Source organism: Mobula birostris, chromosome 10 (genome assembly GCF_030028105.1).
Source record: "Mobula birostris isolate sMobBir1 chromosome 10, sMobBir1.hap1, whole genome shotgun sequence".
NCBI lineage: Eukaryota > Metazoa > Chordata > Chondrichthyes > Myliobatiformes > Myliobatidae > Mobula > Mobula birostris.
The window spans coordinates 91,854,312-91,879,307 of NC_092379.1; the positions used below are offsets into that span (position 1 = coordinate 91,854,312).

The window sequence follows — 24,996 nt, forward strand, 5'->3', positions numbered from 1 at the left end:
ATATATTTATTTCCAGAGATGCTGCCTGACCTATCAAGTTCCTCCAGCATTTTGTGTGAGTTGCTTTGGATTTCCAGCAACTGCAGAATCTCATGTGTTTAAAATGTTACCATCACTCCAAATGTGTCACTATATATAAATATATATCACAAAACTTTGCATATGAATTTGCATTAATGTACAAAGTGGCAAATTATTATTGATACATCAGAAATTAATTCGTATGTTCGCAAAGTACATTTGAAATGTATAAAAAGCTACCAATAATTATAATATACGGGATTGCCTAACTTCAATTCAGAATGTAAATAGATATAAATTGGACAGAACAACCTCTCACCACTGTCAGTAACTGGGTTGAATCTAATGATTGACGGAGAACGGGTGGGTTAGGATTTGGATGAGATCATTTCCGCAGGCGTAGGCGGGTTGTTTCCAGGTGAGAGGGCAAAGCAGAATGGCGGAGGCGAAAGGTAAAGAAATGGGTTGGCGGCTGGGTTTGGGGCAAGGATTTGTAATGTAGATAGAGGCATGTGTATGAAATCGGAAGGGGGCGGGCAAAGACCAGCGGTCAGGAAATGAAGAGCACGAAGGCACTTTACGCAGCGGGCCGTACGCTGACAACTGTTGGGATGGGCCGCACTTTTGGCCTTAACCCATCGGATCAGAAATGTACGAAACTATAATGTCGACAGGGGCTGAGTTGCCTGATTCTGTAGTTATGTAATTCAATTGTTTATCAGCGTAGTTGCAGTAACAGTGCTAATAATATCTGATTTCCAGAAAATGACATTCAGCGGTTGGCAACTCATTGTTTGAGCATCCTGTACAATAATTGGCATGTATTGGTGTTTAGGTTTGGCACGAAAGAAACTTTGTTTCATAAGCTGTGACTTTTTTTTTTTGGAGCATAGGAAACTTGTGGTGATCTTAGAGGTTTGTAAAGTCATGACAGTGGATTATCCCAATCTTACAATGGTAAGACTCTTGGCAATGTGGAGGATCAGAGGGACCTTGGGGTCCGAGTCCATAGGACAGTCAAAGCTGCTATGCAGGTTGACTCTGTGATTAAGAAGGCATACGGTGCATTGGCCTTCATCAATCATGGAATTGAATTTAGGATCTGAGAGGTAATGTTGCAGCTATATAGGACCCTGGTCAGACCCCACTTGGAGTACTGTGCTCAGTTCTGGTCACCTCACTATAGGAAGGATGTAGAAACCATAGAAAGGGTGCAAAGGAGATTTACAAGGATGTTGCTTGGATTGGGGAGCATGCCTTATGAGAATAGGTTGAGTGAACTCAGCCTTTTCTCCTTGGAGGATGAGAGGTAACCTGACAGAGGTGTATAAGATGATGAGAGGCATTGATGGTGTGGATAGTCAGAGGCTTTTTCCCAGGACTGAAATGGCTAACATGAGAGGGCATAGTTTTAAGGTGCTTGGAAGTAGGTACAAAGGAGATGTCAGAGGTAAGTTTTTTACGCAGAGAGTGGTGAGTGCGTGGAATGAGTTGCCGGCAGCGGTGGTGGAGGTGGAAACGATAGGGTCTTTTGAGAGACTCCTGGTTAGGTACATGGAGCTTAGAAAAATGGAGCACTATGGGTAAGCCTAGGTAATTTCTAAGGTAAAGACATGTTTGGCACAGCTTTGTGGGCCGAAGGGCCTGTATTGTACTCTAGGTTTTCTATGTTTCTCCCCAGGATAGATGAGTTTAAAATTGGAGGCTTAAGGTGAGAGAGGAGAGATCTGAAGGGCACGTTTCTTTTACACAGAAGGTGTATGGAATGAGCTTCCAGAGGAAATGATAGAGGCAGCTACAATTACAATATTTAAAATACATTTGAGCAAGTTCCTGGATGGTAAGGTTTAGAACAGAGGTTCCCAACTTGGGGTCGACAGACCCCTTGGTTAATGGCAGGGGCCCATGCATAAATAAAGGTTGGGAACCCCTGGTTTAGAGATATAGGCCAAATGCAGGGAAAGGGAAGGCATCTTGGTTGGCAGGGATGAATTGGGCCATAGATAGTACATGTTTGATAATGCAATGGAATTTGTACCAATAATGGAAGATCAACTATTGATAACCCATATTAGCACAATGGTTGCAGTGAGTGATGTTAAGGTACGTCTATGAACTTGGCACATTCTGTTCAGAAAACAAAATTAGTAAGTATGTGGCTCTGATACATCTATGAGGAAATGGAGTACTTCAGTCAGAAGTTTAAACAATAGTAATTCTGCAACAGTTTTTCTCCCCATTATTACATCATTAAAATTAACTATCCAATCTAGTACTTCTCTACAGACTGCAGTATTTGTTGCCTTTTTTGAATGGTGTTGGTCTTGGGAGCTATAATCTCTGGATAAGGGTTAAGCCACTTAAAATCTTTCTCCACGGGAATTTTTTTCTATTGGGGTTGTCAATCCTTGGAATTTTCTACTCTGAGTTATTAAAAATATTTAAAGCTGTATTTATAATACAAGGGGAATGGGGTAGAAAACTATAATGCCAAAGATCAAATAGGCTGTAATTTTATTAATAATGTAACACTCTGTGTCCTGTTCTTATTTAAGTTAATATGCCTGTAAGATTTTTCATGTGATGGCTGCTCAACCATCTTTTGCATATAACTGTATGCCTGAGATCCTTTTAAATAGTTGTCTCATAGCAACTGACTCCAGAAGGTCCACATTAAAAAGATTTTTTTTTGGCTCAGCAGTATGTGCTGTTTGCTTCTCAGTGCATAAGTCAAAGCATTAGGTTTTCCATCAAATGCAGAGTGAGTTGATCCTTCTATTGACTTCTCTAAGTAGCTACACCTCTGTGGAACTTACACCAGAAAGTGTCAAAGACTATAGTTGGCTTTGATTATTTTCTTGTCTTGCTTACTAACATCTGTTTTCCAAAGCTGGGTGCTTTATGAAAATATGGTTGATTTATATCCTGCCAAAACACAGGAAACAAATGGGGCATTGATGTTTTTTTTTCAAAACGAATTCTTGTTGAGTTAAGAACATCTCAATAAATATTTCCTCATATAGTACGGTGCTACACACCTAGATTGATAGCAAAGAGAGAGAGAGATCTACACCATAATAACAACAGCAGCTGCTCACGTCCATCACTTGACATTTGTTGGACTGAAATCCTGAAAGCATTCCTTTAGAGGCTTGAGCTTATTGAAATGTGACAGCTGATGTGAGGTGCTAGGGATTAAATAACAGCATCATTAAATCTTGAACCCCAACTTCAGCTTTCTTTTTGAGGTTCAGACTATTTGGGACAGGAATTTTTTGTGACCATCACTGTGATATTGTGAAAGGTGTTACTGTGTGGACTAAACTGGGACTTAATTCTTCTGCTTTTCAAGTATTTCTCCATGTTATATAATAAATATATTTTGTTTTCTAACTAATATATTACTATATATAGCCAGGTCTTTTTATTTATAAAATTTACAGATTAGGATGCTGCACTCTCAAATGGTCCAATGTTTTTCAAATTTCTGAGTCATTATGCCATTAGACCTGTTTGTAAGTGTTTTTGTGATGGATAACAGATCATGAATATTGAAAGAAAAATGAGAAAGAAGAGGAAATTACTTTTGTATTATGTTGTTTGGTTGAGCACATCGAGCACGTCCATTATCACGGACCCCACCACCCAGGCCATGCTCGCTTCTCGCTGCTGCCTTCAGGGGGTACCAGAGCCTCAGGACCCACACCCACACCACCAGGGTCAGGAACAGTTATTGCCCCTCAGCCATCAGGCTCTTGAACCAGACGGAATAACTTCACTAGTCCCATTACTGAACTGTTCCCACAACCTACGCACTCATTTTTAAGGACTCTTCATCTTATGTTCCTGATATTTATCGCTTATTTATTTAATTGTATTTGTACAGTTTGTTGCTTGCCCACTGGTGGTCTGTCTGTCCTGCTAGGGTGGTCTTTCATCGATTCTATTATGTTTCTTGGATCTACTGTGCCTATCCGAAAGAAAACAAAACTGAGGGTTGTATATGGTGACATATGGGTACTTTGATAATAAATTTACTTTTAACTTTGAGCTTTCCTTTAATGGGCCAGATGCTGTTAGGAGTATTTTGTAATTCACACATTTTGGTTTGTTGTCTATTGGCATGTATTAAAGTTTATTACACTAGAATAGCTCTTGGCTAGCAGTGTAACAAACAGTGTCACAATGCACGTGTTTGCATTATTCAGGGTGGCTGGTACAAAGTGCAGTTTCATTAATTGCACCAGTAAGATAATTCATCCATTAAGCTTACTCATGTCAAAGATTGGCAGTTCATTTGGCACTTCATCATGGTGGTGGTTTTCTGTACAGTTTGAAAGCAAGTACCACTGAGCAGGATATCTGCATATATGTTCTAACAAAACGAAAACTTGGACTTCATTCATTTTCTCTAGAGCAGGGAAATGAAAGTGACCAGTTTGAGGTGTTGGATTTGGCTGAATATGCTAAACGACAAAGATGGTGGAACCGATTCTTCGGCAGAAACTCTGGACCCATTGCTGAGAAATATACAGTAGCAACGCAGCTGATGATTGGAGGAGCCAGTGGATGGTAAACTAAACACTTTTTCATAATGGTCTTGAGCAGAAAATTTAACTCTGCTTACTTTATATTTATCCTGAATTAAGGAGGGAGACCTGGAAGAGTTTGTAATACTGCAAATGTTGCTACGTGGTCACTCTGTTATGATTTTTTGTGCTGCTTTTTGTAGTATTCCAATGAATAGAATGAGTGTGATCTAGTAACAAAATAAGTTAATTTTATAAAAACCAAATATCACATCTACTGTGATCCTATGGAAATGAAGATTAGATGTCTCAGTTGCTAAGCTACCTGAGTGAAAAGAAAATAAACTGATTGGTAAACTCTATTAGCTGGAAGTTGCTGGCCCTTTTTAACTTGCTTTCTAGTTACACCAAATAACATTTATTCCCTTGATGTGCTCCCACCAGATTTCATTCGAGGAAGTATTCGGAGCTCATTGTAGGTTCCTAGCTGATGTAGTACTGGAAAGTAGAACAGTTATTAAATATTCTGTAATCAAATGCTAACAGTGTGAAATAACTTCAAATTCAGTACTGACAGCCCAATGACCTATATGAAAGCTGATTAGGGCTCTGAATGTTTACATAAATTTGGATTGTTTGATATGTTAACCAGCGTAATTCACTCACTTTGGGATTCTGGTAGGCCTAAGAAATGTACAAACTCATTTTCAGCATTTTGTACAACTTAAGCTCAAGGACCTGTGTTTTAGTTTCTTGTCACATACTCCTCTCCTGTAACTTGTAAATGCTAGTACTGGATGTCTTGCCTTGATTCTCAAGTGAATCTAACAACAAATCTATCAGTATTTATACAGTTTGTTTTTCTGAAAATGTTAAAAGATGTAATTTTTATATAATTTTTTTCAGGTGTGCAGGCTTTCTCTTTCAGAAAGTTGGTAAATTAGCTGCAACTGCAGTTGGTGGAGGCTTCTTCCTGCTACAGGTGAGAGTGACTTGATTCTGTCAAAAATGACTGAAATATAAATTGATTAAGTTCATGTACAGGACAATGATACAATTGGGGGAGCTCAGGAGAGTGTAATGAGGAGGCCTAGAAAAGGAAGAAACTTGTTCGTAAACCCAAGATTGTTTGCTTTTTTGTAAAATTAATGGGCCGTCATATCACACATAAAACAAATATAAGTGCATTTAGTTGGTAGGGAATTCAGTCTTGAAGAAGAATAGATAAAGTTGGATTTTAGCTAGAGTTCCACTGAAAGCACTTGTGGATTCACTTCTGGATGACCTTTTTCTGCAAACTATGTAAAAACGTCTTGCACCCATTATCTTGTATTTCACTGCTGAGTGGCCTGCTACTGCTGCTTGTTACTCTTACCAGAGTGAGTCATTACACTGCATTCACATTTCTGTAGCTGTCTTCTCTGTGCATACCTCATTTTTGATTTACATTCCATTCATAAAGTTTCTTTGAAATGATTTTAATTATTTTCCGTCCAGAAACCACGAACTATAACTGCAGAAACGATTTGAAGAGTAACTAGAAACTGGAGGGGTGGATGATGTCCATTTTACTCTGTAGAGAGCTGGATGGCAGGCAGATCATTGCAGTAGAAGGCTGGGTAGTTAGATCTCTGTCTCTCTCTCTCTCGCCATTGTTTTGTTGATGCTATGATTTTTATGTGTAAACCCACACTCATGTTTTCCTCCCTCAAATGACAGAGCAAAATGAATGTTGCTCAACCAGTGGTTAATTCAATCACCAGAACACGAGTAAAATGCTTCTTTTACTACTGCCACTTTCTCTTGTGCAAACTGTGATAACCAACTTGCACGTTAAGGAGGAAAAAACAAAACCAAGAAATAAGCGTTTCTTGCATCACAAGACAGATTTTGCATAACTTGGTACCAAATCAAGCTGCACTGGGAAAGATGGTGTAGTAATCTAGTGTTTCTTCCAGATTGCCAATCACACGGGCTACATCACTGTTGACTGGAAACGGGTGGAGAGAGATGTGAACAAAGCAAAGAAGCAGTTGAAAATTGGCAAAAATAAGGTTGCATCGGAAGTACACGGTGCATTTGATGAGGTAAGGAGATGATAACATAGATATGTATTGCTGTCTAACTGCATTAACCAAATAAAGGCCAATGTGATGAAAACAACCTAGTGCGGTTTTCCTCAGTCAATTCTATTTAAGAGGAGCTGAATACTTTTAATTTTGGTCTATTGACATGTTTAAACTAATAAGAGAAATTACTTACTCCTGCCTATCACTGGGCAACCACTGTCTCCCACTCCGTCCCATCTCCCCTCGGCACTCTCATTCCTGAAGGAAGATCTCGACTTAAAACACTGACTATCCCTTTGTCTGCACAGACTTGCTGAGTTTCTTTAGCAAGGTTTTTTTCACTCAAAGTTCCAGCAATTGCAATCTCCTATGTCTCTAGAATGGCCATGTTTAGATTCCTGTACAATAAAGTATGTTTTGTTTAAGAATAATGTTACTTCTTTCAGTTATGACATTTTCAGCAAACTACCTCACTATCTTTCAAACCCATTATTTAAAAAAGACAATCTTACCTTGTCAGTTGAGTTGCTTTCCATCAATCCTTGAATTTATTAAAAAATCTTAAATATCTGCTCTTTCTCCTTGCCTCCATACTAAGAATTCTGACATGTTCTCTTGCAGACTTGAAGTTGTTCCATAACAGAACACTATTACTGTTATATGGTCACATGTTTTCTGCAGAGAAATATTGTGGAAAATATGATGCAGTAATAGGATTCACTCAGAGTCTGCGGAGGGGAAAGCTATAAATATGTGTGTGCGATATGGAAACATCAGACGGTGTGTCAGTATATTTATCCCATGGGCAGATCTGAAAAGATTGCTGGAATATTGTGAATATAGTTTAAAAGTAAACATCTGGAATGAAAAAAAAAATGAGGCCCCTACTTGTAAGTGATCAGTGCTTATATCTTTATAGTAGTTTTTGTTTTACACTTGCTGCATCATGTTGACTACATTGAATTTTTAGTTCAAATATTCCTTTCCAGTGCAGTAGTTGAAAACATTATAGATTTTCCGCTATTTTCCCCTTTCCTCTATATTTCATGTGAATTCAGTTTCATACTAGTGTACTTATTGCATGAGCAGTACCAGTTTTGTTAGTACTTTGTCCATGTGACTAATCTGTCAGGGTGCACATCTGTCTTTAGCATTTTTGTAAAATCGTAGCACTGTCCTTCATCTTTTTTTTTCTGGGGAATCTCATCTTCCTCATTCCTCACATTATTTCCTGCCGCCAATTCTCCTTTTCTCTCGCTTGCATCTGAGTTCCGTTTCACTTGCAGAATTGTTCCTTTTGTAACCATCCAGATCATTAATATCCATTAAAAAGAGTTGTGACTTTTGAACTGGTTTGTAGGAGACACTACTTTAGCTATTTTCAAAATACCCAGAGGGAAATGTAAACTGCTGCTTTGTATTTTCTCTCCACCTCCGAGTTCTTAACCCAATAAACTTCAATATTGTTAACATGTTTATTCTGTTATTTTATCAAATGCTGTTTTGGAGGTGCATTAACATAACATCAGCAATGCTATCCTTATTTATCATTTTCTTATCAAGAAATTCAAACCATTTTATCAGGCATTATTTTTATTTCATAATTCTACATTAGCTTGTTTAAAATCAACCTATATCAAGTATACTTGTCCTTTTCTGTTTCTATTAAGCTCTTTCCTCACTTCATTAGGTCACTAGCCAATGTTTGCTAGTGCCAGATTTGTTACTTCATTTTCAGAGGGGTGTAGCATTTTGCAATCTTCTGGCACCCCTTCCATATCCAAGAATTGAAAGGTTGTATACAGAACTTTTGCAATTTCTTTTATTGCATAAAACATACAAAGACTTTGATTATGAGCTGTTTTTAGTTTTTTATTTCACTAATAATGTTTTTGAGTTCTCAGATGCTTTGAAATGTTAAAAAAATGCTAACCAGTATTTTCTCTCTTCTTCTTCCACCACGTAGGTGACTGTGTTTGTGAAAAAGAACATTGTCCTCACAGGTGGTTTTGTAGGTGGCTTTCTAATTGGACTTGCATCATGAGGATTAGTTGAAGATGTTATTTTGAGTGAAGAACTATACTCCATAATACTTCCGTCCCTACCCTCCAAAGCATTGATAGATTGTATGTATTTTGTAGGGTGAGTGGCCCACAGATCAGTACTGAGCAAGCGGCTTTATTGTATTGCACTGAAGGAGATTTTCATTGCTGGATTCTTGGCCTCGCCATTCTTAATGAAATAAATCTTCAACATTTGTTTTTGCCTTTGTTTGGGACTATAATCAAAATGGTGGTAAAATATATTAGCATGGTTGCACTCATGGAAGAATTGACATAAACTTTAACATGATTTGCATTCACATATTCCAGCGCTCCTTCGGAATAAAATGAAAATCTTGTTATGTTTTATTTTTATATTTTGAATCTTAATCACCATGTATAATTTTGGAATGGAATAATTCCCTGTGTTCTTACATGGTTCCTAGCACTAACAGTAATTACTTGCTGAATATTGGTGTTGGTGAAAATTATGCACTCCCCATGCTGACACTTGAAAAAGATTGGAGTTTAATGTAGTTGGCAACCTGATAATGTATTTACAAATTCAATATGATGTCAAAATTATTAAAACAGGTGCCTGGGAGCCTTTTAAAGTCAATACAGTCTTAGAAGCTGAGTTTATTACTTGTGTCTATCTTGTTTTGCCTTTTCATTTAAGTACCCTTGTGCTTAACATCACTTCCAGGTATCTTTTCTGACTTGATAATTGCTTTTACCATGGTGATTTCAGATCATGTTGCCCATGAGTAAAACCTGGCTCACTGTATGTTTTTGCAGACCTTGCTGCTTACCAATCATTGTTGCAGTGTAGCTAGGAATTAGAACATGTTATGCTCAGCATTTAGAAAATAACAATCAACATTAAAATTTCAAGTATCGGATATCATAGTAAAAAATTATGATATGCTAATCTATGCATATCATATTACTGCTTTATACTGTCGTTCTAGGTATGATCTTTTACTGTTTTAAGTGGTGCTTGTCTTTTCCACACGTACAATTGAGTCAGATTATGGGTTCATATCTCACTGTTGGGATTTCAGTATGACCCTTGAGTAATTGTTGCATTGGTGAAGTTACTGCCTTTCAGATGAGAGGTTAAAGTGAGGCTCTGCTTGTTCTCAGATGGGCATTGAAGATCCTGTGGTGTGTGTTTTTTTGAAGTATGTATTTATCTTGCTGAAACATTGTAGAATATTGCACTGCGCAAATTTGGCTGAATCAGTTTTGACTCTACAAAAGTGTCTTTGGGTTATGAAGATATTTGAAACATTGGAACTTCCTGAATACAAGTATTGTAATGAAACTTTGTCAAAAAGGACTTGCAGATATAAAAATGAGCTGCTTAGACTGGGCAGCCCACATAAACATATTTTCCACTTACAAACAGAAGGTAGGACATGACTATACATTTATAGGGCAGTTATTGGAATCTGTACACCTTTAATATATTTATATACCTGGTAATTGGATGAACCATTTTTTTATATGCATTTATAAGATGTATGACTATCCAATTAAGAGCAAGAAAGTTTGTCTATTCTACTCAGAATTGATTCTAAACATAATTCTGTGACCCAAAGCCATTTGATTTATTGTAATTTGTCTTTTCCATGTTTAATTTCTCATTTACTAATTTCAAAACTTACATGGTCACTTCCAGCCTGATGGGCCCAGTAGATTTCTTGTCCTAAAATACCTTTTAAGAACTTAAATTTAAAAGGAAGTGATATGAAATGCAAGCTGTGTCAAAGACAAGTCATAGTGTTTGCATCAAGAGTGTATGGCCTTTTTAGGAATTGTTTTCAATCTTAAGTGAACATTTGAACCGATGGAACATCTATAGTTGAACATTCCTCTATCCCAAACACACAATGCGGATTGTAATTTCAATAATGTATATGAAAATGTTATTCTGCTTTTACCAGCAATAATTTTTGTCACCTAGACAATTTGTAATATGGAGTCAATTTCGTTAAAATGTTTGCACCAACTGCTATTTTATCCTTTCTTTCTGGTTCTTTCAGAAATTAAAGATTCACTGTACAAAATTGTACAGCACAGTCACAGTTACCTTCCACATTAGAAAATGTTCACGTATTTAATTTTCAATTTGGACTGTTACTGCTGCAGTCTAGTTTTTTCATTGTGTATCATAAAGCTGGATTTGCTGATATTTCTAGACAAAAGTCAATCAATACACAAGCATTTTTCCTGACTAGGGAAAAATAATAATGATTTGGCTGATAGATTTCTCTGATTTGAAGTAAAAATGCAGCTAAGGACATTTTTCGGTGGTCTCTCAGTCGACTGCATGGAGTGCCAAGACGATACGCAATCTGATTTTTCTGCTTATCCAATTACTTGGTATACAGTAGGAGTTTGTTTGATTGTATGTTTTGCCACTTGGTGCCTCTTGTTCTCTTTAATTTATCATTGTACTTTCGGTAACAGTATTATTTCTTGAAAGAATGCACATTGTTAACGGTGTTGAGAAAGTACACCATAAATGAGTTTTATGAAATGTTGTGTTTTGCATTTCCTTCTGTATTATTCCCTACCTACAGAAAGATCCTAATAAAGCCTATATCCATTCATATTGACAAGCTATTGCGGATGACTAGCATGGACATAATGGGTGAAGAGCCTGTTTCTGTGCTGTCTGATTCAATTATTTCATCAATATGTTTCAACACTCAATCACCTGCTACTCACAATTAAGGTTTGGTAGCTGATTGGGTGCAGGCCCATTTGGAAATAATTAGCAATTACCCCACTGTGCAATTATTATGAATAAAATGCTCTGCAGGTCAAGCAACATCTGTGGAGAGACAAACAGTGAAAGGTCAAGCTGAAGGCTTTTGATCAAGAGGCACATAGAAAATATTACAAATTTAGTAAGTAGAAAAAGAAAATAGAAAGCAATATATGGAATAAAGAATGTTATAGAATGAAGGCCTAGTTGGTGAATGACACAGAGTTATAACCACCAGAACACCACAAGAGTCATTCCAAGAATTCAGAGGGATAGTTTTAGCAATGGTAACATCCATTTACTGTCCTTTTTAAAAATGCATATTTGCCTCCCTGTGGGGTTAGGATGAGAGGAGGATTTTAGAATGAAGTCAGAGGATGCGATTAACCTTTGCCGGACCTATCCATTGGGTCTCTTTCAAAGTTTTGAACACAATGTCTGGATCCAAATTTTTCTTCTCAGGAAGGCTGGCAGTTTTACCTACTGTTTCCTTTGCTGCTTTTCTCAAAGCAACTACCACCCTACAATCAGGAAGGTATCATCCTTCCACTAATTCTTCCAGTTGAAGTTGACTGAATTCTCCTTCAAAGAAAACTAGATCGATAGCCAAGGTATAAATATCAATAGTTAATGTTTTTGGAGGATTTTGAAAAGACCACTTGTGCAGAGGTACTAGTTATGCAGATTAGATAAAAGTTTTGACAATCACCAAACTTTAAAATGTTCTTTAGAAAGTACATTCAGGTAAAGATGGTGCATAAGAATATATCTTATTGATGTCCATTTAATTTTGATTAAACGAGAACTTTAATGATTTCTCTATGTAACACCCAATTTCCAATTTCTTTCTCCCGCTGCTGACCCCCTCCCGCCACTTCCCTGAATTTAAGTACTGTTAGGAATTTTGTAATTCATTGCTGATTCCTGGCTGCCTTAACAAATGAGGAAGTCCTGTTTTAAAAAAAAACAAGTATGTATAAACCAGAGGAATAAAAATGTGTCTAAAATACTCTTGGATGGAGAAATCTGGAATTTAAATCCAGGGACACAATATAATTTAGTATTCCCATGCACATATTGCTCTTGCTTTCCTGAACTAGAGCTTTTGAGGGCTTCATCTAAAGAAACATGATTTTGTCTTTACTGTATAAATATAGCTTGAAAAGTAACAGATGATGTAATAGTTTCTAACCCCAATTAGAAACTTCTTGTTCAAGGAAATTCTGGAATGATTTCATAAAGAATAAAGTAGTGAACTTGTGAATATGGTAATAAAATATTTATTTAAACTATTCAAATAGGAAGGAAGGGAAGATGGGCTAAAAAGTGTCTTGCATCTTAAGAGCAATGTAAAAAAATGAAAAAGTTGGAATAAGTACACACTGAACTTGTCATTTTTACAAGATGGAATAGAGTTTTATTTCCTTAAGCCAGAATATTGCAGACACAGAGCTTCCATATTTATTACTATCTTTATTTTTTACTTGCAAATAAACTGGAAAATAGGAGGAATAGGACACCTCAATACTATCCATGTTCCTGCTATCTGCCCATTTCCACTGATGTATTTTGTGTTCACCAATCTACATATTTCCTTTTGAAGTAAATTAAGCAACTTGGTCTCCATCGCATTCTGTGGCAGACAATATTGTGAAGAGATTTTTTTTTGTTCTAAATGTTTTCCTGTATACCCTGGAGTCTGATTGCCCGTGTAGTCAGGTGAAACATCTCTCTTTAAGTCTGGCAGATGTGTGTAAATTTCAATGTAATTAATTAACTTCCAGTAACTACAATACTTGTTAATCCAATCTCTCATCACCACAAGGCCTAATTTAATGCTACATACATAAAGATGTTCATATAACATTTATATTTTCAGTTTATGTTGTGTTTCTGGCAGAAACAAAGTGTCATAAAGCAGTACAGTAGAGTAACAGGTCATTCAGCCCATCGAGTTTGTGTTGAACTGTTAATCTACATAGGCCCATTGACCTGCACCTGGACCATATCCCTCCCATCCATGTACTTAACCAAACTTATCTTAAATGTTGCAAATAAACTTGCATCCACCACTTTCACTGGCAGCTCATTCCACATTCACACCACCCTCAGGTTCCCCCTAAACGTCTATCCTTTCAACCATAATCTGTGACTTCCAGCTCTAGCTTCACCCAACTTCAGTGGAAAAAAGCTTGTGTGCAGCTACCCTATCTGTACCCCTCGTAATTTTGTGTACCACTAGCAAATCTTCCCTTATTGCTCCAGGGAAAAAAGTCGTAACGCATTCAGCCTTTCCTTACAACTCAGGTCCTGGAGACCTGCAACATCCTTGTTCTACAGCAATATTTATTTATTTAGATTTAGTGTAGATTCCAGCCAGAGAGCTGCACCACCCAGCAATCCACCTATTTAACCCTGGCCTAATCACAGGACAATTTACAATGACCAATTAACATGCTAACAGCGACAGATATCTTTGGAAGTCATTGTGCTGCATGTGTCTTTGCTTCCTTTAATAAAACTAGTAACATTTAAAATGATTTCTGACATCACTAAATTAGGGTAATATAAATAAAGTCATTCAAAGTTCCATAATCCCTTTATAAAAATGGACAACAGACATTAATTTGTTAGACCGCTGGAGTTCTGCTTAGACAGTCTATAACTTGACAGCATGAGCAATGAGGATCCCTGTGGCGATTCCCCTCAACAACAGATATACCACTTTTGGATACTGTTGCGAGGGATGATCTAGCAGAGGAAAGCCACAGTCGTTAGATCTCCTGCACTGTGTCTGTCTCTGTAGTCAGAAGGGAAGTGTGAGAAGAGGTGAGCTGGAGTGATAGGGGAATCATTGGTTAGGGAACAGACGGGAGATACTGTGGACAAGAATGAGATTCCTGTATGGTATGTTGCTCCCAGATGTCGGGGTCAGTGACATCTTGAGTGGGAGGGTAAGCAGCCAGAGGCTGTGGTCCAAGTCGACACCAGTGACATTGGTGAGAATGGTAATGAGGTCCTGCAAAGTGAGTTTAGGGACTTAGGTGCTAAGTTAAAGGACAGGACCTCCAGGGTTGTGATCTCATGATTGCTACCCATGCCACATGCTGGTGAGGTTGGAAATAGGAAGATTATACAGATTATACATGACTAAGGAATTGGTGCATGAGGGAGGGCTTCAGATGTTTGAATCATTTAGCGCTCTTCCAAGGAAGGTGGGACCTATACATAAGGGATGGTTTGCACCTGAACTGGAGGACCACCAATATCCTGGTGTGAAAGTTTGCTAGTGCTGCACAGCGGTGGGGGTGGGGGGGTGGGGGGGGGATGGAGAGAATGGGAACCAGTGTCCCAGAACAGATAGTGGGGTGGTTGTGGGAAAAGATGTTAAGTCTACATACAAAGTCAGGAATCGAAAGGTTGAGCAGAGTGGGACTAAAATCATCTGCCTTTCTTACAATACTCTTTGTATTGAAATATACACATTGTTTTGCAAGAAAGGCAGCTGAGCTTAGGGCATGGATCCAGCACATGGAATTATGACATTGTAGCCATTAGTGTGACTTGGTTACGGGAGGGGCAGGACTGGCAGCTCAGTGTCATATGGTTCTGTTGTTTTAGATGTGATAGAGCATAAGTGATTAAAGGGGGAGGGGTGGCATTACTTAACGGAAAATGTCATGGTAGTGCTTAGACAGGACAGACTGGAGAACTCATTTACTGAGGCTATATGGGTGGAACTGAGGAATAAAGGGATGACCGTGTTAATGGGATTATATTACAGACCACCTAACAGGCCAGGGGATTTAGTGAGCAAATTTGTAGAGATTGCAGGCTGTTTCAAGAAACAGAAGGTTGCAATAATAAGTGATTTTATCTTAACACATATTAACTGAGACTCCCATGCTGTAAAAGGGCTGGATGGAATAGAGTTTGTCAAATGTGTTCAGGAAAGTTTCCTTAATCAGTACATAAAGGTTCCAACTAGAGAGGTTGAATTACTAGATCTATTAGGGAATGAGAGAGGGAATGTGACGGAAGTTTGTATTGGGGAATACTTTGCATCTAGTGATCATAATGACATTTGTTTCAAGATAATTATGGAGAAGGATAGGTCTGGTTGGTGGGTTGAGATTTTAAATAGGAGAAAGGCCAATTTTGATGATATCAGAAGGGACTTGGCAAGTGTGGATTGGGACAGGTTGTTTTTTGGCAAAGGTGTGTTTGGTAAGTGGGAGGCCTTCAAATTTGAAATTTTGAGTACAGAATCTGTATGTTCCTGTCAGACAACCAAAGCAGGTTTAGAGAACTTTGGTTTTCAAGATATATTAAGGCCCTGGTTAAGAAAAACAAGGAGGTGCATAGCAGGTAATAGGCAGGAAGGAGCAAATGAGGTGCTCGAGGAGTATAAGAAATGCAAATAAACACTTAAGAAGGAGAAATCAGGAGGACTAAGAGAAAGCTCTAGCAAACATGGTGAAGGAGAATCCCAAGGGTTTCTACAGATACATTAAAAGAAAAAGGATGGTGAGGGACAAAATTGGAAGATCAGAGTGGTAATCTGTGTGTCGAGCCGAAAGAGATGGGGGAAGATAATTATATATATTATTGTGCATCTGTATTTATTTGAGAGATGGACAGTCTATAGAAGTGAGGCAAAGCAGTCGCAAAGTCATGAATGATATACAGAGGAGGAAGTAATAGGGTTATAGAAAACCACAGCACAGAAACAGGCCCTTCAGCCCACCTAGTCTGTGCCAAATGACTTACACTGCTAGTCCCATTGATCTGCACCTCGACTATAGCACTCCATACCACTCCCATCCATGTACCTATCCAAACTTCCTTTAAACATTGAAATCAAAATTGCATTCACCACTTGCACTGGCAGCTCGTTCCACGCTCTGGTGAGTAGTTTCTCCTCATGTTCTCCTTAAATGTTTCACCTTTCACCCTTAACCCATGACCTCTAGTTTGTCCAATTTACTACTTCATCTTGAATGCCAATCAACTGAACCTTCTTGGCCAACCTCCCATGCCCGACCTAATCAAATGCCTTGCTGAAGCTGATGTAGATAATATCCACTGCCTTGCCTTCATCAACTTTCCTGGTAACTTCCTCAAAAACTTTACACGATTGGTTAAACATGACCGACCACACACAAAGCCATGCTGACTATCCCTAATCAATCCCTGACTATCCAAATACTCATATATCTAGTCTTTTAGAATATCTTCAAATAACTTTCCCACTACTGGTGTCAGGCTTATAACTTCCTACTTTATTCTTAGAGCCTTTCTTAAACAGTGGAACAACATTTGTCCAGTACCTCACCTGTTGCTAAGGATGACTTAAATATCCCAGCTAGGGCCCCTGCAATTTTTGCTCTTGCCTCCCATGGAGTCAAAGAGCACCTTATCTGGCCACCCTGATTTGCCTCAAGACAGCAAGCACCTCCCCCTCTGTAATCTATGGCATCCATGACCTCCCTGATGCTTTGCTTCACTTCTATAAATTCTAAGTTTGTCTTCTGAGTAAATATCAATGCAAAAAATCCATTTAAGATCTCCCCCATTTTGTTTGGATCCATGCATAGAGTATCATTCTGATAATCCAGAGAACAGATTTTGTCCCTCGAAATCCTTTGACCCTTAAGCCCTTAGGATTCATCTTCACCTGGTCTGGTAAAGCAACCTCATGCCTACTTTTAGCTTTCCTGACTTCTTTCTTAAGTGTTCTCTTGCATTTCTTATACACCTCAAGTACATTTGTTCCCACCTGCCTATCTGCTATGTAACTCCTTTCTTTTTCTTAACTAGAGCTTCAATATCTCTCAAAAACCAAGGTTCCCTAAATCTGCCTTTTATTCTGACAGCCACATACAAACCTTGTGCTCTCAAAATTTCACTTTTGAGGCCTCATTCTTATCAAGTACACCCTTGCCAGAAAACAGCCTGTCTCAATTCACACTTGCCAGATCTTTCCTGATACCATCAAAATTAGCCTTGCTCCAACGTAGTCTCAACCAGAAGACCAGACCTATCCTTTTCCATAATTACCCTTAACCTAATGGCATTATGATCACTAGATGCAAAGTGTTCCCCCACACAAACTTCTGCCAACTGTCCCGTCTCATTCACTAATAGGAGATCAAGTATTTGTTGTCTTGAGGTGTTTACTGTCTTGAGGAAAATTAGTGTTGATAAACTCCCAGAGGTGTTACCTCAGACCCTATGGGAAGCTAGTGCAGAAATTCCAGGGGCTCTATTTAAATGTCTTTAACTACAGGTGAGATGCTGAAGGATTGGAGGACAGGTAATGTTGTTCCCTTTTTTAATAAAGGCTCTAAGAATAAGCCAGGAAATTAAATGCCAGTAGCAGGTAAGTTATTGGAAGGTATTCTAAGGGACTGGATATATAAGTATTTGGATAGACAGGGACTGATTATGAATAGTCAACGTGGCTTAGTGCATTGGAAGTTTGCGTCTAACCAATCTTATAGAGTTTTTCGAGGAGGTTACCAGGAAAGTTGATGAAGGACAATAATCAGAATCAGAATCAGGTTTAATATCACTGGGATATATCGTGAAGTTTGTTAACTTTGCATTTACAGTATAGTGCAATACATAATAGCGAGAAAAGAAACTGTGAATTACAGTAAGTATATTTATAGTCATAGTCATACTTTATTGATCCCGGGGGAAATTGGTTTTTGTTACAGTTGCACCATAAATAATAAATAGTAATAAAACCAGAAATAGTTAAATAGTAATAAGTAAATTATGCCAGGAAATAAGTCCAGGACCAGCCTATTGGCTCAGGGTGTCTGACCCTCCAAGGGAGGAGTTGTAAAGTTTGATGGCCACAGGCAGGAATGACTTCCTATGACGCTCTGTGTTGCATCTCGGTGGAATGAGTCTCTGGCTGAATGTACTCCTGTGCCCACCCAGTACATTATGTAGTGGATGGGAGACATTGTCCAAGATGGCATGCGACTTAGACGGCATCCCCTTTTCAGACACCACCGTCAGAGAGTCCAGTTCTATCCCCACAACATCACTGGCCTTACGAATGAGTTTGTTGATCCTGTTGGTGTCTGCTACCCTCAACCTGCTGCCCCAGCACACAACAGCAAACATGATAGCACTGGCCACCACAGACTCGTAGAACATCCTCAGCATTGTCCGGCAGATGTTAAAGGACCTCAGTCTCCTCAGGAAATAGAGATGGCTCTGACCTTCAATAATTATATTAAATAAGTAGTGCAAAAAATTAGAAATTAAAAAGTAGTGAAGTTCAATAGGTTCATGGGTTCAATGTCCATTCAGAAATCAGATGGCAGAGGGGAAGAAGCAGCGGATGTTGTCTACATGCACTTTAGCAAGGCCTTTGATAAGGTCCCGTATGGGAGTTTGCATGGAAATTAAGTCGTTTCGCTTCCAGGATGAGGCAGTAAATTGGATTAGACATTGGCTTCGTGGGAGAAGCTAGAGAGTGGTAGTAATGGTTGCCTCTCTGACTGGAGCTTTCAGACTAACAGTGTGCTGCAGTAATCGGTGCTGGGTCTGTTGTTGTCATCTATATCAATGATCTGTACAATAATGTGGTTAACTACATCAGCAAATTTGTGGATGACATCATCATTGGGGATGTAGATGACAGCAAGGGAGATTATCAGCAGGATCTGGACTAACTGGTAAATGGGCTGAAAAATACCAGATGTAATTTAGTGCAGACAAGTGTGAGGTGTTGCACCTTGGGAGGACAGACCAGGGTAGTACTTACATGATGAAGAGTAGGGCGGAGGAGTATGGTAGAGCAAAGGGATCTGGGACTATAGATCCATAATTCCTTGAAAGTGGCATCACAGGTAGATAGGGTCATAAAGAACGCTGTTGGCACACTGGCCTTCATAAAATGTTGAGTACGAGTCGGGATATTATGTTGAAGTTGTACAAGATGTTGGAGAGGCCTAATTTGGAGCACTGTGTGCAGTTTTGGACACTTACCTACGAGAAATATGTCAATAAGACTGAAATAGTGCAGAGAAAATTTGCAAGGATTTTGCCAGGACTTGAACTGAGTTACAGGGAAAAGTTAAATAAGTTTTGACTTTATTCCCTGGAGCACAGGAGAATGAGGGGAGATTTGACAGAGGTATACAAAATCATGAGGGGTATAAATTTGTTAAATGCAAGCAGGCTTTTGCCACTGAGGTTGGGTGAGACTAGAACTGGAAGTCATTGTTTAAGTGTGAAAGTTTGAAATGTTTAAGGGGAATATGAGGGTGATCCTCTTCACTCAGAATGTGGTGAGAATGTGGAATGAGCTGCCAGCAAAAGTGGTGGATATGGGTTCAATTTCAACATTTAAGAGAAATTTGGATAGGTACAGGTTTGAGCGGGGTATGGAGCACTATGGTCTGGGTGCAGGTCAATGGGAGTAGGCAGATTAATAGTTCAGCACAGACTAGGTCAGCTGAAGAGCCTGTTTCAGTGCTGTAGTATTCTATGACTCTAATTCTTCAATTGAAATAACTTGCTCCTGCCATTTTTCTCTCTATCCAGTTCCTCTTACTCCCCTACCACTGGATTCCCTCCCTGCCCGGTCTACTTCCCTTATTTGGTTCCATGCTCTCCTAACTTTCCTAGCAGATTCTACCATCTGGACCCCCTTTTTGCCTCCAATGACTTCCCAACCTCCATCACTATTTATCTGTCATCCCTCTTCAGTTGGATCTATCCCTTCCCCTCACTGGCTGTTTAACATATACCAATTTAGGATATCCAGTTAAAGAAACCCTGGTTGTGGAAGGAAGTCAGAGCATTAGTTGCTGCTCCAATGTGCTGCTCAAGCATTACCAATAATGACAGCTTACCAAGAATTAATTCATAGTTGGTGGCCAGATGGCTGATGTAAAATTTTAATACATAATTAAATGAACATACAAGATGGCAAGAAGTTAATTAGTATTTGTCTTGGAGTAAATTTCAGGATATCTCTGCACTCTCTTGCCATTCCTGGGTGATCAAGTTATTGTGACTTTTTTCCTGCTGTACTGACAATCTGAAAAGATGAGATTGGAGCGTAGCATTTGCAGGCAATGATTAGATTTCAGCTTTTCTTTTGTTCTTTTAAAAAACCTGAACAGCAAACTGATGTCTTTGCATGTATCTTACAGCAGTCGTGCATATCTCGGATCACATGTTGGCATTTGCTTTCTTGGTAATGATGAGCTGTAAAAGAAGCATCAAATAAAATTTCTGTTATCCTACATGTTCATCCAGTTTCTTTTCCTTGCAGGAAATCCCCACGGATGCCAACTGAGGAAAAGAAAGTTATTGGTAAATCATGTTTTATTAAGTTACTATTGATTACTAGTGTAATCCCCGCAAAAGTGAATGGATGATGCTGAAACTACAGACCTAAGATTGCCTTTTTGTCATGATGGCTCTGACTGTCTCAAGTAATCAGCTTTCTTATAAACACTGTGTGACAGTTTGTTCTTTTTTAATACACTGAACTGTGTCTGGAAAAGGACTGAATCTGAAAGAGTCATTGTTGAAATTGGTGAGGATATAGTTAGGCCTAGAAGATCCAGTTTTTATTTTTTAAATGTAATCTAAAACCCTATTCAGAATAAGGGTGCGTTGAACTCTCCACTTCTCTAATAAGTTGTTCTGGCAAACATTTCTGTAAGGTCATGAATAATGCTACAAAAGTTTTCAACCAATATTGGAAGGTAAGCCACATCTGTCCAAGGGACATTGCATTACTGAAATTATTTTCTGTTATTTACAAGTTGTATTAGAGATTAAATTTTTGCAATACCCACTTGTGGCTGTTTAATAAAAGCATAATGCATTAGCATTGATCTTAATGCGATTAAACAGCTACATAATAAAGTCATATATGATAGATATGAGAGAATAAAATGAATGACAGGCTGATGTGAGTAAAGCATTTTAAAAGAAGAGGGAACATTGAACTTCACCTTGGAGACACTTCTGTATTTCACAGGCTTGCTTTTGGCAGGGATCTTTGGTAGACATTATGTGCCTAAGAGAAAAAAAAAGAATAGCCGTTCATAATATTTTCTATTTTTAATACAATTATCTCACTTCCTTTGACCCTTCTGAAAAACTGATTCTCTTGGAATATCTGCCATCCAAGTACATTAAACACCTTATGCACATGTGAGGATATCAAAGAATAAGATTCTGAAACAGTGAAGGTAAAACTGGATAGACCACCTGGCATCAACATGGGCACCAGATTCAGACACTGCAAAGTCAACTACAGCTTGGTCGACCATGGAAAGTTGCTGTCACAATATTTAGGGGCAACCGATTCAATTGGGAGCTATAAGTTAGCAATCATGTGATACAATCATACAGAATTATATTTTGCAGCTGGTGTCCATATATCTCCATTACAATTGTTGGGCCTAAAGAATGGGCAGAGGCAAAGAGACAGTAATATAGTATGTGGAAGTAGTCATCAACATCAATTCCAAACAGTATGAAGTCTCATGTCATCAAGCTAATTGTGGGCATGGAAACCAAAACAAACATTAAATCTGTCTTAGCCAGTCTTATCACCGCCCATATGTACTTAGCCATGTTGTACAGCACGTGGATGAAGCACTGAAAGTAGCAAGAATACAATGATGCATTTGCAAAGAAGGCATGCCAGTGGCTCTACTCTAAAAGGAGATTGAGGAAATTTGGTTTGTCACCAAAAACTCTTGCAAATTTCTACGAATTTATGATGGAGAGCTTTCTAATTGGTTGCATCACAGCATGGTGTGAAGCCATCAAACATACAGGATTACAAGAAGTTGCAGAGACTTGTAGACTCAGCCAGTTCCATGATGGGCACAACCCTCCCTGCCATCGAGGACATCTCCAACAGGTGGTGCCTCAACATGGCAGCATCCATCATTAAAGATCCTCACCATCCAGAACGTGCCCTACGTGTGTTACTTCCATCAGGGAGGAGGTACAGGAGCCTGAAGATACAGATTAATTGTTTTAGCAACATACAGAAATGCTGGAGGAACTCAACTAGTCAGGCAGCATCTATAGAGGGGAATAAACAGCTGACGTTTCAGGCCGAGAGCCTTTATCAAGTCCTCTTAATGAGGAGTGTGAGATAAACAACCCAAAATGAGACATTAAAGGGCAGGTGAATTGTATTCATCAAAATTGCTAACATCATGGCTTGACACATCTCTCACCCTACCATTACATAAACTAAACCAGCACTTCCTTAATCAGAAGTATACTATTACGGCAATGCTACATTTGAGACCCCTAACACCACAAATTACTAAGGGAGCAGGTATGTGAGAACTCCACAATAAGCAAGTTCCCTTCCAGCCTGAAGTAATACATTGCCAATCCTCAATTCTCGAAATCCTACCATTCTCTATCTAAGTTGTGGTGGGGGGAGGGGGGAACGTCAAGTTGTGGTGGATGCATGTCAAATACAAGTGTTTCACATATTTTGAGGGCAATTTATTGCCCCACAGATGTTTAGAAGCTGTGCAGCTTTCATTGATTATAATTGCCACCACTGCTGCTGAAAGTTGGCAATGCCCGAGTAAAATTTATACATTTACAATGGTGAGAACGATTAGCAAGCATTTGGTTTTATTGATTTCCATGTTATCCTCACAGAAAAAAAAACACTAAGTCCATTTATCTGAACTTTTCAATTACTGTTTTGCATTTTGCTAAAGTCAGACTTTGGACCTGAATTGACTTCAGGGTCCCAGAGAGTATTCAGAAACAGAAGGATCTTTGTGTATAGGAATATAGGTCACTTCATATACAAAGTGGATAAAATAATGAACAAACTATGTGGGATCCTTGCCTTTATGAACTGGAACATAGAATACAACATAATGGAGGTCGTGGTACAGCTTTTGAAAACTTTATCTGTCTCCTCGGTGCAGGGAATGCCACACCGCATGCATGGTGACTTGCTGTCAAACCATGGAAGGCATTTTTAAGTTGTCCGTACGAAATTTAAAAGCTTAGGCAATGGTAGGGGAGAAAAGAACTGAAGTTCCAGATTGTAAACATAGAATTACGCAGTAGACAATTTTGGGGAAAAACAAAAAAAAATAAAAAGCTATTTATAAATAGTAGAAATTTCAACGATCCACAAAATCCTATGGAGCCACCCTTCGCACCTTGTGTTACAAAGATTGCGACAAGAAAAATACTAAAGCCCAGTTTTGACCTACAATCTACCCTCCCTATCCTTATTAATGTGACATTGGACGGAAAGTCAAATTGCAAATCACATCTTGGGGTCTCAAGATGCACACATGAATGCGGCCTTTTGATAAGCTACTTTTGCCCTTTGTTTTTTAAAGTGTGATAGATCAGCTATTGCAGTTACCTCAAATTGTCATTGCAGCTGCCTGCGACTGTTTCCGTAACAACAGTGCCGGAGATACGGTGTCACCTAAAACTAGGTTCGTGCTCGTCCCAGAAGGAGCGGATGAGAATAATTAAAATCTTCTCAAACATCCGACATAACTAGGATACAAAAAAAAATTTCTCAACCCCCCCTCCCCGCGTCCGTAAAAACGGAAAAACTCCACATTATGTCTTGTTGTTTGTGTCAGAGTCACAGCTTCAGTTGGAAAATACCCCGGAACTACGTCGCAGCCTGTGTTTTCCAACCGACGCCATCTGTTTCCCTTGCTGTCGGGAAGACAGAACATCCGGTTTCGATAAATCGATTTTAGACTCGATTTGCAGCGGTTATCGGGCAGACATGGCGGTGTGTGGGGTTCACCTGGACTCTGATGCCTTCCTCGTATGTTTGAATCACGCTCTGTCCACAGAAAAAGAGGAAGTGATGGGTCTCTGTATTGGAGAGGTACAAATTCCTTAGCAACCAGGCCGGGCGACCGTCGTCCTAGCAACCGCGCGCCCCTCCGACCAACCAGTGCCTCCCCTTAGTAACGGGGCTGGGTTCTCTCGCGCAGCATCCGAGCTTCTCGACCCGCGGCACAGCAATGAAAACCGTCGCCTTAGGGACAGAGTTTGTGGCCTCCCAACCAGGCCCGGGTCCATTACAAAGGCCACTGTACCGACGCCAAGGCAGCAACCGCTGTTTGGTTTCCACTGGACCAACGGTTCTTCAGTGGGCTGTTCATGATGAGCAGAGGGGTGGCTATTTGCCCCATCCTGTGCTGGCGTCAGGTAAAAGTCCCATTCAAGTAACGAGAAAGCAAACAAGCCTCTAGAAACCGAAAACTAGGGAGAGAGTTGCCAATGCATTTCAGAGTCGTCCCCCCCAGTAAAATTGTACAAACAGTTGTTAATTATTCAACTATTACAAATTTTGTAGATATCGTCTAGAAAATGGCAATTTGGGACTTGGGAGAAGCAGGCGACTATGAGCTAAAGACTTCAAAAGATTTCCAGCATTTGAGTAGAGAATGATTGCACTAATCGTCAAAACTCACATTTTGCTCCATCATCTACCAGAATGATAGAAGAAGAAAAATTAGATCTTCATTCTAAATCAATCTGAC

The 24,996-nt window shown here is 39.1% G+C and overlaps 3 protein-coding genes across 5 annotated transcripts in view; 2 read left to right on the forward strand and 1 right to left on the reverse strand.

Moving 5' to 3' along the window:
* Positions 1–383: 383 nt before the first annotated feature.
* On the forward strand, positions 384–11,206 carry fundc2 (fun14 domain containing 2). Its single transcript, XM_072270581.1, has 5 exons — positions 384–473; positions 4,437–4,593; positions 5,457–5,532; positions 6,509–6,637; positions 8,586–11,206. The coding sequence occupies exons 1-5, from the start codon at positions 458–460 to the stop codon at positions 8,661–8,663; spliced, it is 456 nt and encodes a 151-aa protein (XP_072126682.1). The 5' UTR covers positions 384–457; the 3' UTR covers positions 8,664–11,206.
* Positions 11,207–20,322: 9,116 nt separating this feature from the next.
* On the reverse strand, positions 20,323–24,293 carry cmc4 (C-x(9)-C motif containing 4 homolog (S. cerevisiae)). Of its 2 annotated transcripts, none has more exons than XM_072270583.1 (3): positions 23,850–24,293; positions 21,433–21,497; positions 20,323–20,674 (listed from the first exon to the last, which is right to left on the reverse strand). In XM_072270583.1, exons 2-3 carry the CDS (start codon positions 21,488–21,490, stop codon positions 20,553–20,555), a joined length of 180 nt encoding a protein of 59 aa, XP_072126684.1. In that variant the 5' UTR covers positions 21,491–21,497; positions 23,850–24,293; the 3' UTR covers positions 20,323–20,552. The 2 variants fall into 2 exon arrangements, with proteins under 2 accessions (XP_072126684.1, XP_072126683.1); XM_072270582.1 differs by lacking the exon at positions 23,850–24,293 and adding an exon at positions 22,396–22,416.
* Positions 24,123–24,996, forward strand: part of brcc3 (BRCA1/BRCA2-containing complex, subunit 3) — a 31,898-nt gene continuing 31,024 nt past the window's right edge. Inside the window, exon 1 of one of the 2 annotated variants that reach the window (XR_011887540.1) lies at positions 24,123–24,335. Coding sequence is in view for 1 of the 2 variants with exons in the window: in XM_072270580.1 (XP_072126681.1) it covers positions 24,231–24,335 (105 nt within the window). In the remaining variant the exon portion in view is untranslated. The remainder of the gene's footprint in view (positions 24,336–24,996) is intronic. The other variant, XM_072270580.1, reaches the window with a different exon arrangement.

What these genes read in the sequence shown, in the direction of transcription:
- fundc2 (XM_072270581.1), top strand. An exon ending in GAGGCTTCTTCCTGCTACAG is followed by an intron (nt 5,533 to 6,508) that starts GTGAGAGTGACT and finishes TGTTTCTTCCAG; the next exon opens with ATTGCCAATCACACGGGCTA. An exon ending in TACACGGTGCATTTGATGAG is followed by an intron (nt 6,638 to 8,585) that starts GTAAGGAGATGA and finishes TCCACCACGTAG; the next exon opens with GTGACTGTGTTTGTGAAAAA.
- cmc4 (XM_072270583.1), bottom strand. Translation starts at nt 21,490, where the DNA reads ATGTCTACCAAAGATCCCTGCCAAAAGCAAGCCTGTGAAATACAGAAG. An exon ending in AATACAGAAGTGTCTCCAAG is followed by an intron (nt 20,675 to 21,432) that starts GTGAAGTTCAAT and finishes CTTCTTTTACAG; the next exon opens with CTCATCATTACCAAGAAAGC.